The 16832-nt window shown below is 37.4% G+C and overlaps 2 protein-coding genes across 2 annotated transcripts; one reads left to right on the top strand and one right to left on the bottom strand.

The window, feature by feature from the left end:
- Nucleotides 1-4743: 4743 nt before the first annotated feature.
- Nucleotides 4744-12274, bottom strand: twnk (twinkle mtDNA helicase). Its single transcript, XM_004080624.4, has 7 exons — nucleotides 12158-12274; nucleotides 11313-11972; nucleotides 9632-10334; nucleotides 8965-9205; nucleotides 8783-8890; nucleotides 8569-8710; nucleotides 4744-5750 (listed from the first exon to the last, which is right to left on the bottom strand). The coding sequence occupies exons 2-7, from the start codon at nucleotides 11943-11945 to the stop codon at nucleotides 5403-5405; spliced, it is 2175 nt and encodes a 724-aa protein (XP_004080672.1). The 5' UTR covers nucleotides 11946-11972; nucleotides 12158-12274; the 3' UTR covers nucleotides 4744-5402.
- Nucleotides 12275-12404: 130 nt separating this feature from the next.
- mrpl43 (mitochondrial ribosomal protein L43) lies at nucleotides 12405-15639 on the top strand. The gene is made up of 3 exons (XM_004080604.3): nucleotides 12405-12672; nucleotides 12756-12862; nucleotides 14484-15639. Exons 1-3 carry the CDS (start codon nucleotides 12542-12544, stop codon nucleotides 14696-14698), a joined length of 453 nt encoding a protein of 150 aa, XP_004080652.1. The 5' UTR covers nucleotides 12405-12541; the 3' UTR covers nucleotides 14699-15639.
- Nucleotides 15640-16832: the final 1193 nt, after the last annotated feature.

Raw genomic sequence — 16832 nt, 5'->3', positions numbered from 1 at the left:
TTTAACAGTTATATCGTCTATCCATCCTGGGAGAGGATCCCTGAGGTTTCTTCTTTTTTCCTGTAATCTGCTTTTTTTTTAGGAGTTTCTCCTCACCAAGAAGGAGGCTCTAAGACAGGGATGTCCAAGGTCTGTCTAGTTTAGTTTAGCAATTAGCTCTTGTTCATATTTTATGACTGATTCAATGTTTTTATACAATTATTGGTGTGAAGCCCATTGATACAACTGTGTGGTGATATTGGGCTATATATATATATATTATTGAATTTAATTGAATTGAACTGACCTGCTTCAGCAGTCCTTTTCAATTTGCAGGTGCTCAAAAAGCAGGCAGTCAGTGTATGTACAAGACCTGACAGGAGTAAGCAGAGCAGGGCCTCTAATGAAGGTGACTGCAGACAGCTAATTTTTTTTTTGTCTTGGCTGTGAAGCATGCCTGGTTGCCTGGCTGAAAACTGTCTGTAACTTTCTTTTTTTCACCACCTTTCACAAGGTACAGTGTGGCAAGACGCTGAGGTCCTGCCAGAAGCTTCCCCTGTCCTAGCGGGGGGGGGGGGGGGGGGGGGGGGCTATAGCTTTATTTGCTCCAGAACAAGGAGCGCATCTCAAATGACACTTTGCTAATCACAAACTTGACACCCATCGCTGTTATTAAGCTCCAACTGTCACCCTGTGTGCTCACTTGTTTAACTTTTGCTCTACAAATATAATTTATTTCCATATAAAAAAAACATGAATATTATTTCATTATTTCGTAGTCATAATGAGCTGGGACCTGGGCCTTGTCCTGCCCTGGGAGCTCACAGAGGACTTTTGGTTATTAATATTCGCAGCAGCAGGCGTAAAGTGGGTCAAACGTGCTGAATAGCACATGAGCGACACCGAGCAAAGCCCACCTCAATCACATCCTGACATAATGGGAGTGGCTGGACATACTGAGTCAGCCGTGAGTCTGACGGGGCCTCCGGTGAGTCTCTGAGCGACATGAGTCCTCAACATGGCCAGACTGATGGGACAAATACAAAAGGAGGTCCACAATTTATATCGTAAATTGTGCTGTTTATTCCTTTTTTTTAGATTATTGTTAATAAAATTGCAGTTGCGAGCAAAAAAACAAGATTACTAAAATGTAAATCTTGATCCCAGCTTCCCACGCACACCACAGAAGTCATTGCGCTTTCTTTGATGCTTCCTCCCCATAATTTGTAACATTTTCCATTTTTCTATCAGCATCTTTTAAACAATAAGCTATTTGAGTACCGAAAAGGGTCTTTTTTAGGCTAAATAAGGCTGAATAACACTAAATGGATGAAAACGTTGTAGGTATAATAATGTTCACAGCAGGTTGCATATGTAAAAGGGCAGAAATCCTGCAACCAAAACTAACCAACCAAAACTAAAGCCAAAAGTTATTTAGATTTGACAAATTAAAAGCATTAAAGGTCCATCAACTTAGCTTGGTTGAAAATCAGACTAAATTTTTTTATTTTTTGAGTTTTTGACAAATACATCCACTTTATATCTAAATTAAAGAAGAAAATCATCGGTTTTGCTTCAGGTTTAATCAGAAAACTTTCTCATCCACTCGACAGAATGTTGATATAAAAAACATGTGTTGTTTCCTTTATTGTCTAACTTCACAATCTTCAAACAAAATTGCTGCAGATTTTCTTGAACTTTTACTGACACGCAAAAATTTTGCTTTAGATCACAGATTACAACTGGAGATTATCAAATTATCTCCAGAAAGATGAAATAGTTGGATTAATGACGGGCAGCTATCCATGTGTTTATGGATCTGTGCCTGGTCAGAGAAGCTGGAGGAAGTTTATCCCCCGATGTCTTTTCTTAGAGTTATTTGGGATAATTTTAGGATAAATCTTTGTCTGATTTCAACGTTTTTTCTTTCATTTTAGTCAGGAAGAATTTGGCTTTATTTAAAAGCTTGTTTGGTCTCTTTATTCTTGTTTCTTTTGTGTTCAAGAGCTGAATTGCTGACCCCCCCCCCCAACTCTCCATATGGCAACTATTTGAAACACATTCTAAGCTGTAATCAGCAAGCCATTCAAAACAAAAGAGAACAATCCTACATTCAGTGTTTAATTCAGAAACGTAAAGTGATTTATGTGAGAAAACTCTGGATTTTATCTTCAAAGCATTTTTTGGAAAGACATCTGTGATATCACTAGGAAACAATGGCACAGAGAGTGGAGGTTTATGAACATTTTGCTACAACTTTCATTCTTTAGGCCTATTTTTTCTAATTTGGGTTTTTGGCATCTGAGCTTTGGGTGACAGAGCTGCCATTGACTCAGTGCGATAATGCAAAGAACAAAGAATCCCATTCAGAAGCAACGTCTCACTCCCACAGAGTCAAGAGGACACCCAGAGCCATCCAGCACACAGCCTGGAGTCATTATCTAAGCTGTGTTTAGTTTTTCAGAAGAGTAAAACATTCACAGAAATAAAATGTTTAGAAGAAACAAAAACATCCCATCTGTACAGGGCCTTTCTGCTTTCTGGTTTGCTGTGATTTAAGACTTAAAGCTCAGAAAGGTACTAACAACTCACAATTTTATTAATTTTGCTAAATTTTCAGTATTCAAGGTCTTTCCTTGGTCTGGTTTGTCACAAATGGTGCTAGCAGAGAATCAAGAGCTGACAAAAGCTATAACGTTTATAAAAATTCAAAAAAATCTTTTGCATGAGTTAGCCCTGTCATTAAATTTAAATTAAGTCACTTAATCATCTTATAAAACCTTGACTAATTTTACTTTTTTGTGCATCACCTCAAAACTGCCATTATTTCTGGTTGGTGAAATTGTTCATTTCTTTCACAATTAAGTTTAAAATATTGTATTTATGACTTTAAATTTTTTTATTAGAAGTGATTGTTTTATTTAAGCTTTCTTACCCTTCAAAATAATATCTTTTTGGTGGCAACATTTGCTCAACAAAAACTTGGGTCAGGGGAAAGTCTGGGTTTGCTGCGATTTTGGGGTGTTGTATCCCTCCAAGCTCCTAAAATGCTTAGAAAACCATGCTATTAGGTTTCAGTTTATGTATCCATAAATCCATCATATCCATTTATCATTGTGTTATGTCTTATAAGTTTTAGGCTAAATGGTCTTTCTGATTCTACTCACTGCGTTTACCAGGCTTGGGACAGGCATAATTAGGGCACTGACTTGTGCCCTGCTGACACATATATTTATATATATATATCTATTTACATGTAGACTTGCCTACTGTCTGTTGTGACTTAGATCCTAAACTTTTGTGGCTAGTTTTTAAGTTGATGTTCTGTATAAAACTTTTTTTTATGTATTACAGCAGTTTTTGCTTTCAGAAAATGGTGTCAACAATTGATTTCAGTGGTGTTTTACTTATACGAAGTAAAACTAATGTTCATTCGCTACCTAAAGTTGCTGAAAATAACAATGCTGTGGTATAATGGAAAAATAAAAGCCACAGATCACATTTTTTTTTCCAGCTGTGTTCACATTTTTGATTTTATTTTGACAAACCAAGTTAAATTTCCAGTTGTGTAGGCTTTAACACGTCGTTTTATGTTTGTATTCCTAAGTGGGACAACTCCAATTTCTTCTTGTGGCTTGGTAAATTATTTATTGGTCTATAGTGCATTAGCTTTTTTGTTTTGCTTGATTCTTTTAAAACACTCAACGTGGAACAATACTGTTCTTGGGCCCAGAGAATGGTGCCATGGTGCACCTCTGCTGACGCAATCACAATTGCCAAAAATGAATTGTTTGTATTCTTTTTTGTTTTATTTTTGTATTCTTATATTGGATTGACATTGTGTACATCACTTTGGGCCTCATTGGATGCTGCTTGAAAGTGCTCTAGAAATCAATCAATGAATAAAAATTATTATTATAATAAATTTTCACTTTTTAAGTTTAAGCTCAGACAGATTCTTAACAGTCATCTCACCCAATAACTTCTATCACACATAATTGGATGTGATTTTTCCACTTTTTATTATTACCGTAAATCATGTTTAAACACAGTTTAAAATAAATAAACTTGCAAGGCTCATGCAGTGATTTCAAATGTGCACAAGTATACCTCCTGCGAAACCAAATCCAAACCCGAATCATCAATGACAAACAGCTGGAAACAAGGATGTTGGATTTTAAAGGCACTGGAGGCTTCAATGGAATCATGTCAGTTTTTTTTTTAAGTATCATACATTGCATCTTCTTTTCATGGCTTAGATAAAAACATGCTTTTATCAGTTCAGTCAAAATTTCAAAAATGTTCAGCATACCCATTTGTGATACAAAATGAATTTATGACTAACCATTGCTAAAAATAAAATATTTTTATCAAATACTGTAGTGCATTCATATTTTAAGACTGAAAATTTCCATTTGCTTGATCAATCTAAATAATAGAGTTGCTGTGACTACGAGAGCTTTTGTCGGTGATACCCCACCCCTGGCTGCTCATTCTACCTGTAATTGCACACCAGGACAATTGATGAAAGATTTATGTGATAATTGTGAAACAGAATGCTAGAGGTGTCATTCACACAGGCTGTGGTAAACATTAGGAAAGGTAAGCTTCAAGTTATGCCCCCTTAGTAAAATGCTATTTGCCAACACTCTAAAGTAGTAGAGTAGAAGCCACAAGACTGGGCGGCGACAAAAGATGAAAACTTGCTTTAAGATAAGACAATTTGCTCATTCAACTAACAAACACATCCATTAATTTCTCAAACACTTTGTGTACAAATCATTTTATTTTGGCAACAGATGTCAGTCATGTCAACGTTTATTTCACTTTTTAGGCCACAGTGCCCCCTATAGACCACAAAATAAAATACACCCTACACTTGAGGATTTTTTGTTAGCAGTGATTTGCTGTATCAATTATGTAAAAAAATCAGTATAGAATACATTGCAGTTATATGAAGAGAACAGAAAAGCAACAATACTGTTACAATTAAAAATACAGCAGCTCTTCCTGTTACAGTATCTCCTAAATCTATGTAGCAGGACATAAACATGACAATTTCAATAACTGACAATTTTCTACAAAAATACTTTTGTTTAAAAGGGTTTAAACACTAAGTAGGAGTTGAACCTATCTGTCACATTCTTGTGTTAACATTTTCTCTTGAAATTAACTTTTTCTAGTCTGCATTTTATTGATTTAAAAGAAATTCAGTCAAAATTGACACTTCATACATTTCACAGTTGTTTTTCCCCCCACGCGTTTAAAGACAACTTAGTTTAAATGTATTTACATGAAATGTCTTTCCATAACTTAAGTATGACACACAGGATTGAAGCAAGTTGTAAGTATTTGAATGTAGAAATGCAACAAACATTTTTTGATCTTTAAAGAAAATTGACCATTGCCTAATTTGAACTTCATCACTTCTGAATGGTTTCATTTTTATTGGCAGGATTCTTCTGTGTTCGTTGAGTCTTTGTTGTTTTTGTCCCTTTCTCTGCTTTCCCTCCCTTAGCCTCTCCTTTGCTTGAAGCTGCAGTGTTTAACTGGACTTCCTCCTCATTCTCTGACTTGCCTGCAACTTTCCTGAGCTTGTGTTTGCCTTTGCTGGGAGTTGAAAAGGTGAGCGAAGCCTTGATAAAGTCCAAGGGGAAGATACCCACGTCTCCATCAAAGCGATTCTTGGTGACTTGTAAGGATCTGCGGCCCGGACATGTGACCAGCTTCTTCTCCTGCAGAATCAGGACATTGTCTGCCTCTTGGCTCGCCTGAAAAGTGTTCAAAGAATTTCTTTGCTCTTTAAAATGATTTTAAGCAAAAGTTCAGTTTTTTTTCCACACAACTTTTTAGTTCAGACCAAGTTTTTCCAGATGAAAAATATTCCAGTTTGTCTCTTAATTCTGCACTTTGAGTCCATTAAAAACCCACTCTGATCATCTTCTAAATTATTTTCACAATGTTCCTAGTGATCTTTTAATTATGATTATGCAGTTTTTAGCCTAAATCAAAAAACCTGTGAAGTTTTCTAGAACATTGTTACTGCAGAACCATTGCTCAGAACTCAGATCATGGAGCCTGTGGCCCACCCAGCGTGTTTTCTACATCACAAATAAGCTGTTTTTCAAGCTGAATTTTTTTCTGCTTCTGATTCGCAACCATTTGAATAAAGAAATTCACAAAAATGCTATTTAGAGCTTCATTTGCCATAAGAACATGTTAAAAACACCAGAAACATGGTTTTCATCAGAGTAGGTCTTTAAGCTTCACAAACTTCCACACCAAAAACTCAAATCTGTACTGTGACTAAACACATCAAACAGAAAATAAGAATCTTGAAAGGATTATGAGCTGCCTATTGCAAAGATTTGACTGCTTTTTATTTAATTATTTGCCTTTTAAAGGCACAAAGATGAACATTACAGAAATAAAGCAGTATCTTTCAAGAGCAAGATTTCCCAAAAGTTCGTTGTTGAAAAAAAATGTGGCATCTTATACTGAGGTGAGCTGTGTTTTCCAAAGTCAAGAAAACCGGACAAGTTGGGAACAAAAATCAGTTTAATGTTTGACTGATTCATAAATGCGTGTTAAACAAGAATACAAACCTAAAAAAGTATATATTCAAACATTGGCTATATATTAGTTAAATTGAGTCAACGCAAAAAAAGCCCTTTAAAATAAAAAAAATACAAAACAAAAAAATAATAAAGTATCCATAATTTTCAACTCAAGGATACAGTGTTCCTTCGCTATATCGCGCTTTACCTTTCGCAGTCTCACTGTTTTTAAGGGTTTTTTCAGTGCAATTTTGCATGCTTTTTTTAACAGCACACTGTGTTCTGCATTCTGATTGGCTGTAGAACATTGTTAATTAATCTCCTCCATGCCGTGTCTTCTGTACAGAATGTTTTCAGCTCAACAAATCTGCACAAATCTTCAATTGCGATGAGATCTTTGTTTCTTTCTATGAAAATTGACTTATTTTTAGGGTTGCACGATAATATCGGATACCGATAATTATTGGCCGATAATGGACATTATGACGTCTTGCCGATAATTCTGATAAGAAAAAAATTCGCTGATAAAAATGACCGACAACTAAAAGCTTAAACTGTCGTCACTTCCTCACTCACAACTCCGTATTCACTTGTGCCATCAAGGTGTCTGCTCACCCGGCCCATCCTGCAAGCTTCTGTAGCATGTAAGTGACATCACCCTTCAGCACCTGCGCTACAGAGCTCTGTCTGCCACATGGCGCAGCTCTCACCCACGTGGGCTTATTTTACTGTGTCTGAGACCAACGACTCACTCGCTGTTTGCAAAATGTGTTCGACAGAAGTGTCACAAAGAGGGAAAAAGGTCAAGCTTTAACACCACAAATCTCACAAGCTATTTAAAAATTCACCACCGCGGTGTGTGGAAAAAATATGAAGCTTGCTATTGCTCATTCTGAAAAAAAAAGAAAAGAAAAAAAACTGCGGGGCTTGCATGGAAATAGCTGTCAGCACCCTTCACTAGTATTGATAGTGAGCGTTTTTTTCTTCTGCTGCAAATGTGCTGGATGAAAAAAATCAACAGCCAACTTTCAGAAAGTAGAGATGCTACTTATTGTCAGGAAGAATCTCCCATTGATCCAAACCCAGTTAAAAACAAAAAACGAAATGTAATTGTGGTAATTGTGTTTTTTCTTATTGTCATTCTGGTTTGTAAAATGCTTGAATGTCTATGTTTATGAAAAGTTGAGCAACCATTTATTTTGCACTTCGAAAAAACTTTATAGTTATTATTTTGTACTTCAGTTTCAAACAAAGCAATAATTTTTGCACTTTAAGATTAAACAATTTCTTTTGCACGTTATTATATCGGGCATTATATGCATTGAAAAATGTACTTGTTACATTGGTATTTAAGTTAAAGTCTTAGTATTTGTTCCGTCCATTGAAATGCATGTTCTCTGTTCACAGATGTATGGCAGACTGAAAAGGCTAATAAAGTGTTTGTACAATCTATTGTTCAATTTATTTGCAGGTAAAACTAGTTCTGCAAATTTGTTGAATACATAAGAGCTGCCCGCTGTTACTTTGTACTTACTAATATTTTTTTCTTAAGTATTTTAAAAAATATCGGTTGAGTATTTGTATCGGCTACAAGAGGCAGGAAAATATTACATATTGTATCGGTTGTAAAAAGTCATTATCGTGCATCACTACTTGTTTTTCTATGAAGATTTGAACTTTGAGAGTTTAAACAAGAGAGAAAATTTTGAAAATGTTCATGTCTGTCTAGGAAAAGTGTAAAAAGTGTTTAGTGAGGGATTTTACACCATGTAAACATCTACAATCCCACTCCCTAGATTTGACCTATTGCAAGTTACTTTTAGAATGTAACCCTGTGATGAACGAGGGAACAATATATTTTAAAATCTTACAATTTTGATGAATACTGTAGAAAAAAAAATCCTCAAGGATTCGATCAAAGCTATTGAACAATAATTTACAACATCAAAGCTAAGACTGAATTTGTAATGCAAGCCACCCTTTTCTAGTAAAGCTTTTGTTTTAAGAGACAGAAAAACCTATTCTTTTGTACCTTAGCAGAACCAAAGATGGACGCAGTTTGCAGTTCACGGTCATCCTCCTCCTTTCTCGGATGAATGATGAGAGTGACGTGACAGCTGCTGTTAGTGGCAAACTTCCGGAATACACCAATGATGTGGTCCTGAACTGCAAACCTGAGTCACACAAAAGCATTCAAACTCTAAATATCATTTTGTGTGTGTGAAAAAGATCATTTTCAGACTTACTTATCAATTGAAAGGTTTTCTTGTCCCATCATGAACTGCAGGTTATCAATGATAATGTGGTTTATATCGTAGAGGTATACGGCATGTTCCATAGTGTCCAGCACTGTCCTGCAGTCACATTACAAAGGTCAACATTTTCGACACACAAACCATTAAAATAAACTTCAAAATATCTCACTCACTTGATATTCTGTTGTCCATGAAAAGTCATAAAATAAAGTGGCAACTGTTCGAACTTGTCCGCCCAGAAGTCATATTTCTCCAGATTGTCCTCCAGCCTCTCCATGGCGAACTGCGTCAGCATGATCTTTGCCAGACGAACGTTGTTGATCTCAAAGCTGCCCCATAATGTGTTCACGCCCTGCATGCAGAGGTCCAACGCCAGCTCACTGATAAATGTGGTCTTCCCACTTCCTGTCGGACCTGGTAAACAGAATTTCAGCGAGCAGTTATGTGGGCAGTAAAAAACATGCACTTGAATTCTGACACATTTTACTCCAAATATTTGAACCTTTAGGTGGTTCTTTTGTACTTCAGTCATAAGGATGGAGGTCTTGTTTTTTTCTACTGTAGTTTTTACATTACTCTTTTTCTAGTGGTTTAAACTCGCATTCATGGATGCTGAGGGTACAGTTTTCTCTTCTAGTGACTTTTTAAAATCTTCTTTGATTCCCCTCTAAAATTTTTCAGGCTTTTGTTACCCAAAACCAATATTTCTTGGTTTCCTAAAACATTTAAATGAACGTTTGCAAATGAAAGACTTTCAACAGATGTTTTTCCTAAGACATTTAGTGTACAAACTCAATAAGATAAATTAAAATTGTTATTTTAATTAGGATTAATGAGTACCTGTGAATACTGTAAGCTCTCCTTTTCGATGACCTTTCAAGATCCTGTTGAGTTCTGGAAATCTTGTCCACTTGACTCCCGCCACCTGATCAGTGTTAAGCAGCTCGCCATACACATCCTCTCTGAGCTGCTTAAAGGACACGATGGACTTGTGAGAGGCTGGGATGGAACCTTTGATGATGCGGCTCAAGTTCTTGTTCTGAACCAGTGCCTCCAGTGGCTGTGGTTGATACTCTCCAGGCCGAACCAACGAACAGCGCTTCATGGCCAGTTTCCGTGAAAAGATCTTTGATGCCTCCCATGACCGAATGTCTCCTCCCAACCACAGTGTCACTCGCTTGAACTGCTCCAGGTAGGGGAGCAGAATTGGGGGAAGACAGCTGACTCCACGAGGAAGGGCGACACTTGGGAGACCCGTTGCCTGGCTCACAGCCAGACAGTCCAGCTCATGACCGGTCAGCACCACTTCTGAATCCATCCGGCTTATGAGAGTAAGGCCAAACAAGCAGTAATAAGAGCTAAACTTTGGGAATGTAGCTTCATTATAAGTGACTTTGTCTCCATCTGTCCTTTGGGCTGAAAGGAGCTTGATGCCCTTTAAGGAAGAGTCAGGTCCACCAACCCAGGGGAAAACCAAACTCTTGGTCGGCTTGAAGAGCTTAACCCCAAACCTCTTAAGGGTTGCATTGGAGATCTTTGTTATCTAAAAAAGGGCAATTTAAACATGTTATTTTTCCCAAAATGTTTTACTGGTACTATTTCTGTTTCACAAGGACTTTAAAGTCAACACTCAACACACATGTAGGACAGAACTGATGCTCTATTGCTAAACTTAAATGTTTGATGTCTAAAGACCCACTCCGGTTGTTTGATGTCTAAAGACCCACTCCGATGAAAACTGTGTTTTAACAAGTTCTTGTGATATTTTTCTCATGATGGAGGACATATACAAAAAAATTCAGCTTAAAACTGCATTTCTGAGTATTTCTTTATTCAAATCAATGTGAATAATCAGGAGCAGACACAAAAAAGAGATTGTATTTGTTACATAGAAAATACACTGGGCTTAGCTCCCTACTTCGCTCCATTTTGACACCTTCACTTGTAAACAAAAACACATCCATGTGCGTCTTTGTTTCCCCCGTCTGAGCTGGCATCAGGCTCAAAACTGTACAGCTGCACCACTAGGTCTGGGGTGTGAGGGCGAGTAAGTTAGTGAGAGAGCACAGAAAGAGAGGGGTGACAGGAAGTGGGGTCGGAGTTGCTCCATGGTAACGGCCCCTCCCTCAACGCAGAGGCGAATTTTTAATAAACTACTTCAGTTCTGCAGAAACTATGCCCTAAAAAAGGACAGAGGTTTTTGGATATTGGCTAAAAACTGCATAAACATAATTAAAAATCACTGGGAACGCTGTTACATTTGATCAAAAGATGACCGGAGTGGGTCTTTAAGCAAGCAGAAACAAAAAATGAAGGTTCAAAGTTCACAAGATTCAAATTTGGTGTCAGAAGTAGACATAGAAGTTGATTTGGAGCATGATTAAGAAAATTGGAGACAATGCTATAAAATAACTACCCTTTTTTACTTTATGCTTAACTTCTATGAAGGATCTAAAAAAAAAAAAACGCTAAAGAAATGCAATGATCGACAGACAAGAGGGAGAACAACAATCTACAATACCTGGAACATAGTTTTTATGAGTTGAACTTCATCATCTGGAAGATCTGCAAACAACACAGAGCTTGACCAAATCCCCTGGACCTCATTAAACTCTCTCTTCCTGTCCTCCTGCTCCTCCACACTCTCTGCATACCGCATCAGAATATTAGGGCTGATGAAGCCCTTTCCTTCTTTCTGCATCACCTCCAGACAGTCCTGGAGGTCCTCCCAGCTTCCTTCCGCCAGAGTGTCTTTACACAGAAACTGTCCTGTTGTTTTGTCAATGAACATAGAAAAGCTGTTACTCTGTGAGGGTGACTCTGTGAAGATACTTGGGATGTGTAGGCAGCTGTAGCCATCATGGAAGGGAATATCTTTGGAGCGTAGATACTGCTTGATTTCTGTGACTGTGATGGGAGTTAATGGGAACTCTACATTAGAGTTTGTGTCTTTTTTATAAGTTCGGAGTCCATTGTGAGTCAAGAAAAAGCCTGCTCCTTGAGCATTTAGTATATATGAAGAATTAGCAAGCCTGTGGAAACTTTGAACAGGAGATCTCAAATAAAAGGATGAAAAATGTCTTTGATAAGGAAACGTGGTGCCTGCCACCTGCCTGAGACAGGCAGTGCTCTCCAGCAGCAGGCTTCTCCACATTGGGTATCTGATTAACACATAATAATCCTGCAAAAGACAAAAAACACATTTGAAGACCACCAAAATATGACGAAATCAACACGAACAGACAGCAACATGTGTTAATGTTTGTTTAGAACGTAAGGAGGGAGATAGAGGTAGAAAAACAACATAAACTTAGTCAACAAAAAGTGTTTTGTGTTGAGTAATTGCAGGAGTAAAGCCACACTTACCTGCTGGTGGAAGACTAACCTTTTCTCCCATGCTCCAATGCTACCCGGGCTTTTGGGTACGGTTTCAAAACAAGTCCGTGTGAAACATGAGTTCAGGCATTCAGAAACCAATTTGTGTAAACAGAGGTGTTATAATTCATAAAACTTCAATATAGAGAGGTGAATTTTATTTTTTATAGTTGAAATCATTTTAGAGGGAAGCATTTTTTTTAAATGTTTTAACATAATTATTCTGCACTTTCATGGTTTAACACGAAACATTTTGTTGACGGACCGTTCCCCATCCTTTTGCCCTCTGTGAGTCTAACCATTTTTAACTATATAAACCAATTGTTTATTAAAACAGTGGTTATCGAAGTTACATTATTAACGCACGGCTGAGCGATGACATCCAGAGGGACACCGAGCCGCTTTCTGAAAAGCGTTCTTCAGAACGGCGTGGGTCGTTACGTCTGTCAGCTCAAACGAGTCTCTATCGTCTTCTCCAAAAAAGCCCAGAGCTCCCTCGGAGTTCGGTAAGAACGCGAGACTGTTTCCTTCTACTTATGTGTAAATTACAAGTAACCGAGCAGCAAACTCTCTTTTTGTTCTGATGCAGAGATTTTATTGAGGAGGGAGTGGTGGATTATGCCAAGAAGAACCCTGGAACAGTTGTGTATGTGTCTCCACAGGCCTGCAACGTACCCAAAATAGTAGCAGAATATCGTAAGTGCAATAAATGCTTGTTTATATTATAGTCTCGAAAAAATACAAAATCCCTTTACTTTAACTTCTACTTAGGTTAGGCGTTACTCGAAACTGAATTGATAGGGTTCTAGTTTTGGATAAGGTAATTGGTTTAATGCTAACAATGACAATGGAGTCATCTTTTTTAATTTTTTTTAGGAACAACAATATTCAACAAACTTGTATGTTGAACAAAAAAAAAGGAACGTATAAAAAAAGAGGTATTTCTATATAATACTTAAAAAAAATGTACCTTATAAAATCAGTTGCTTCGTGATTTTGTTTTAATAGTTTTCTCATTTCACTGTTTTGTCATCATAGTTATTTTTAATTTTTGATTTATGGATGTCCACATCACACATAACTTAAGGTTGTAGGGAAATAGATAAAAGGTTTTCCAGCTGAATTTTATGCTAGATTTTAACAGACCTTAAGAACCTCACAATTTAATAAAAAGAAGAAAAAATACTTATAGTTGGTGTTAAATTTTGGTTGTCATTGGACACTGCTTTCCTAAGATCTCAACTATCTTAAACATAAAAGTTTTTTTATTATTATCTAGCCTTTATTATTATTTTAATATTTTATAACAATTTATTTTAACCTTTGTCTGTGAATCACGTGAAACACATCATCATAAAAATCAACACTCCGCTTCTAATCAAAATTATAGGTACATACCTAACAAATGAGGCAGTTTTGTATTATGAGAATTATGGCATATGTTTCAGCTTTTTGTTTTGGTCAAAGTCCCACTCCAATCCTCTTTTGATCTATTTTAAAAGGGTTCCCAGTGGTCTTTTAAATATGATTGTCATTTTTAGACATTTCGTAGGACCTAGTTTCTGCAGAGCGGCAGTAGGTCATTAGAAACTACTACCTCTGAGTTGTGGGTGGGAATGTTGATGTACAGCAAACCCGCCTCCCCCTTCCTGTCACCCATTACATGCTGTCCTGCTAGCTTACAACCCCTCACAACCTTAACGTAACATTACCAGTGCAACAAAAATGGCGAGCAATATTGAGGCTATCCGGCCGTATAGTTCTGAGTCAGATGTCAGCCTAGATGAGTAAAGCACAGACATACATGGATCTAGTTGTCCACAAGTCTATGCATCAGGATGGAGCGGAGCAGGGAGCTTGTGACCCGTCCAGCGTGTTTTCTACGTCACAATTAGGATCTTTTTCATATTTGCATTTTTAGTCTAATCTTGATTCACAATGATATGAATACAGAAATTCTCAGAAATGTAATTTCAAGCTTCATTTTCTTTATTTATCTCCTCCATCCTCAGAAAAATGCCATAGCAACTTGTTAAAAACACCAAAAACACCATATTAATCGGAGTGGGTCTTTAATGAATTGGAAACGTAGACTGCAGTGATGCATTGTTGTGAAAATGCTGTTGGGGGCAGTATGGTACTTACCTGTGAGACCTATTTGATGTTCAAAAGTATTTTTAAATAATCAATCAGGGCAAAGACCGAGAGCACTTGGGACATGTCGCCAGGCCGTGGCAGGGCGAAAAATATTGTGTTATAGTTGAATAATGTTAGTTAGTAGTAGATGTTAATTCTTGTGCTTTTTTTCTCTCCACAGTAAATGGCAACGTAAGGGAAGAATTAGTTACAAGCAAAACATCGCAGCAGATTTCCGAGATTCTGACTAAGCTGACCAATCAGTCTGGTCTGGACATTATCCGACTGCGAAAGCCCTTCCACACAGACAGTCCCAGCATTCAGGGCCAGTGGCATCCATTTACTAACCGCCCCTTGTTAATCGACCCCAAACCACCTACGGCCAGCACAAAATAAAAAGTTGCCAAAGTCAAACCCCAGCTTTATTTAGTAATAGCATATCAATTTCATGTTGATATTTGTCTTTAAGTGTTTTTGACTTCTGGATACTGGCAGCAAGAATGGGTTCCGCAGAAACATGCTCACAGCTGCAAAAATCACATCTGAAAATAGTCTGCAAGTAAATCCAAAAGAGGAGTGCTGGTTGGCATGCTGGAAGATGTTTCAAATCTGAGAATATGTGGAAAAGGTGTCAGGATCTGTAACATATGGCATTTTGTATGAATAAAACATTTGTTGGTAAAATACTAATATGTTGCATCAATCAACATTTTAATTCAGTTATATCAGAACAGCCTGTCAGGAAATAATTGGTGAAAAAGCTCATTTATGTTGTATCACTTAGTCTAAATGGCCTAACTACTTTAAAAATATAGGGGGCACTACTCTAAGCCAATTTCTTGACTAATAGAGAATAAAAAACTCGTTTTTGGAGTGTCCTCTCATTGATTTTGAGTGAACCTCATGTTTGAATTTGTTATTTTTTTAAATCTTTGAAATGATCCTTTAAAGAACCGTAAAAGATAGACTCGCTGCTGATTTGTTTTTGTTTTTTTAATAGCTCAACAAAGTCTTAGATCAATCATGTTTGTTTTGGATCATTTTCTGACTGATCCAGGACTCACTGGAACTAGAGGTGACTCTGCTCTCAAGGAACCAAACCAGCACAGAACATGCTTGGACACTTTCCTCCCTTCTTATTGATGAACTTGGCTCTTTCCACTAAACTGCAGCAAAGAACCTTCAGTCTTCTGATTTAGACTCGGACACCTTGTTAATGTGGCCACATGGTCTGTAAGAACCCATAGTTTCATCTGACAGAAGTCTTGTTCTTACCCATCACTAACAAAATGTTATAAAACACTTGGCTTCTAAGCAAGACAAAAGAAAAAGCAGTACTGCTTACTGTTTTGATTGTCATTCATTTTCAACTGTAAAAAGCTGCAAAAATGCACAACAGATGTAAACTTGAGTGTGGAAGACGGTGAGAAAAAGACTGGTTTCAGCATTCATTGGAGACAATACATGATTTGGAAAGCCTGTTCTTTAATTCTCACCTTCTATGTTTTTTAATAATCATTGACATCAATTAAATATTCAACATCCGCTGTGTTCTCATCACACCATCTCCCCCAAGAGGTTCTACGTAGCAAAGCTTGACCAAGGACATTAAAGACTGTAAATTATATCATGGTTGCTTAGTTACAGCCTTGAATTCGGCTCTGAAAATGGTAATTTTACCCCCTGCCTGAGTTGATGTTAAACTCTGCCCTTCTACAGTTGTGTGTATAACTGGCTATTGGTTTGTCTGGAGTCTGTTCCCAGTGGAGGATAATGGCCTCAGCAAAACAGGCAAGTGTTGTGATACCTCGAGAGGAGACTTCAGTCTAAACATGGCTTAGAAATTTTAACTTTCTTAGTGAGGTTTTTAGGAAAACAAGCATCTTAAATTTTTTTTTAAAGAGAAAATAGACTGCAACCTCTCCACCATGACCAAGACCAAAGAGCTGTCAAAGGACAGCAAGGACAAGGATATAGACCTGAACCAGACAGGGATGAACCAATCTAGGCTAAACTAGCAGCTTGCTGAGAAGCGATCAAGTGTTGCAGCAACTTTGAAAAAAAAAGAAAATACTGACTATCTCCCTCCACCTGGGCTCAATCCAAGATCTCACCTGGTGGAGTACATTTATTTTGAGAACAGCTGGAAAGTTGAAAAAAGCTGGGCCCACAGTAACAAAGGTTACCATAGTAACACACTATGTCGTCAGAGATTCTGATTCTGCAGTGCTATAAAAGTCCCCCTGCTTAAGCCAGCACATGCCTAGATCTGTCTTAAATTCTCCAGAAACCATCTGGATGATCCAGAGGATTGGGAGAATGTCATGTGGTCAAATAAGACCAAAATAGAACTCTTTGGTATAAACGCCACTTGCTGCGTTTGGAGGAGAAAGAATGCTAAGAAGACCGCTGTGAATCATGGGGATAGAATCATCATGCTTTTGAGCTGCTTTTCTGCAAAGGGGACAGGACGACTGATCCGTATGAAGAAAAAGATGAATGGGAAAGATGTATGGTGAGATTTTGGACA

The sequence above is a fragment of the Oryzias latipes genome, chromosome 19 (genome assembly GCF_002234675.1).
Source record: "Oryzias latipes chromosome 19, ASM223467v1".
Lineage (NCBI taxonomy): Eukaryota > Metazoa > Chordata > Actinopteri > Beloniformes > Adrianichthyidae > Oryzias > Oryzias latipes.
Note: the sequence above shows the minus strand (reverse complement) of the source record. Positions and strands in the feature narration are given on the sequence as shown.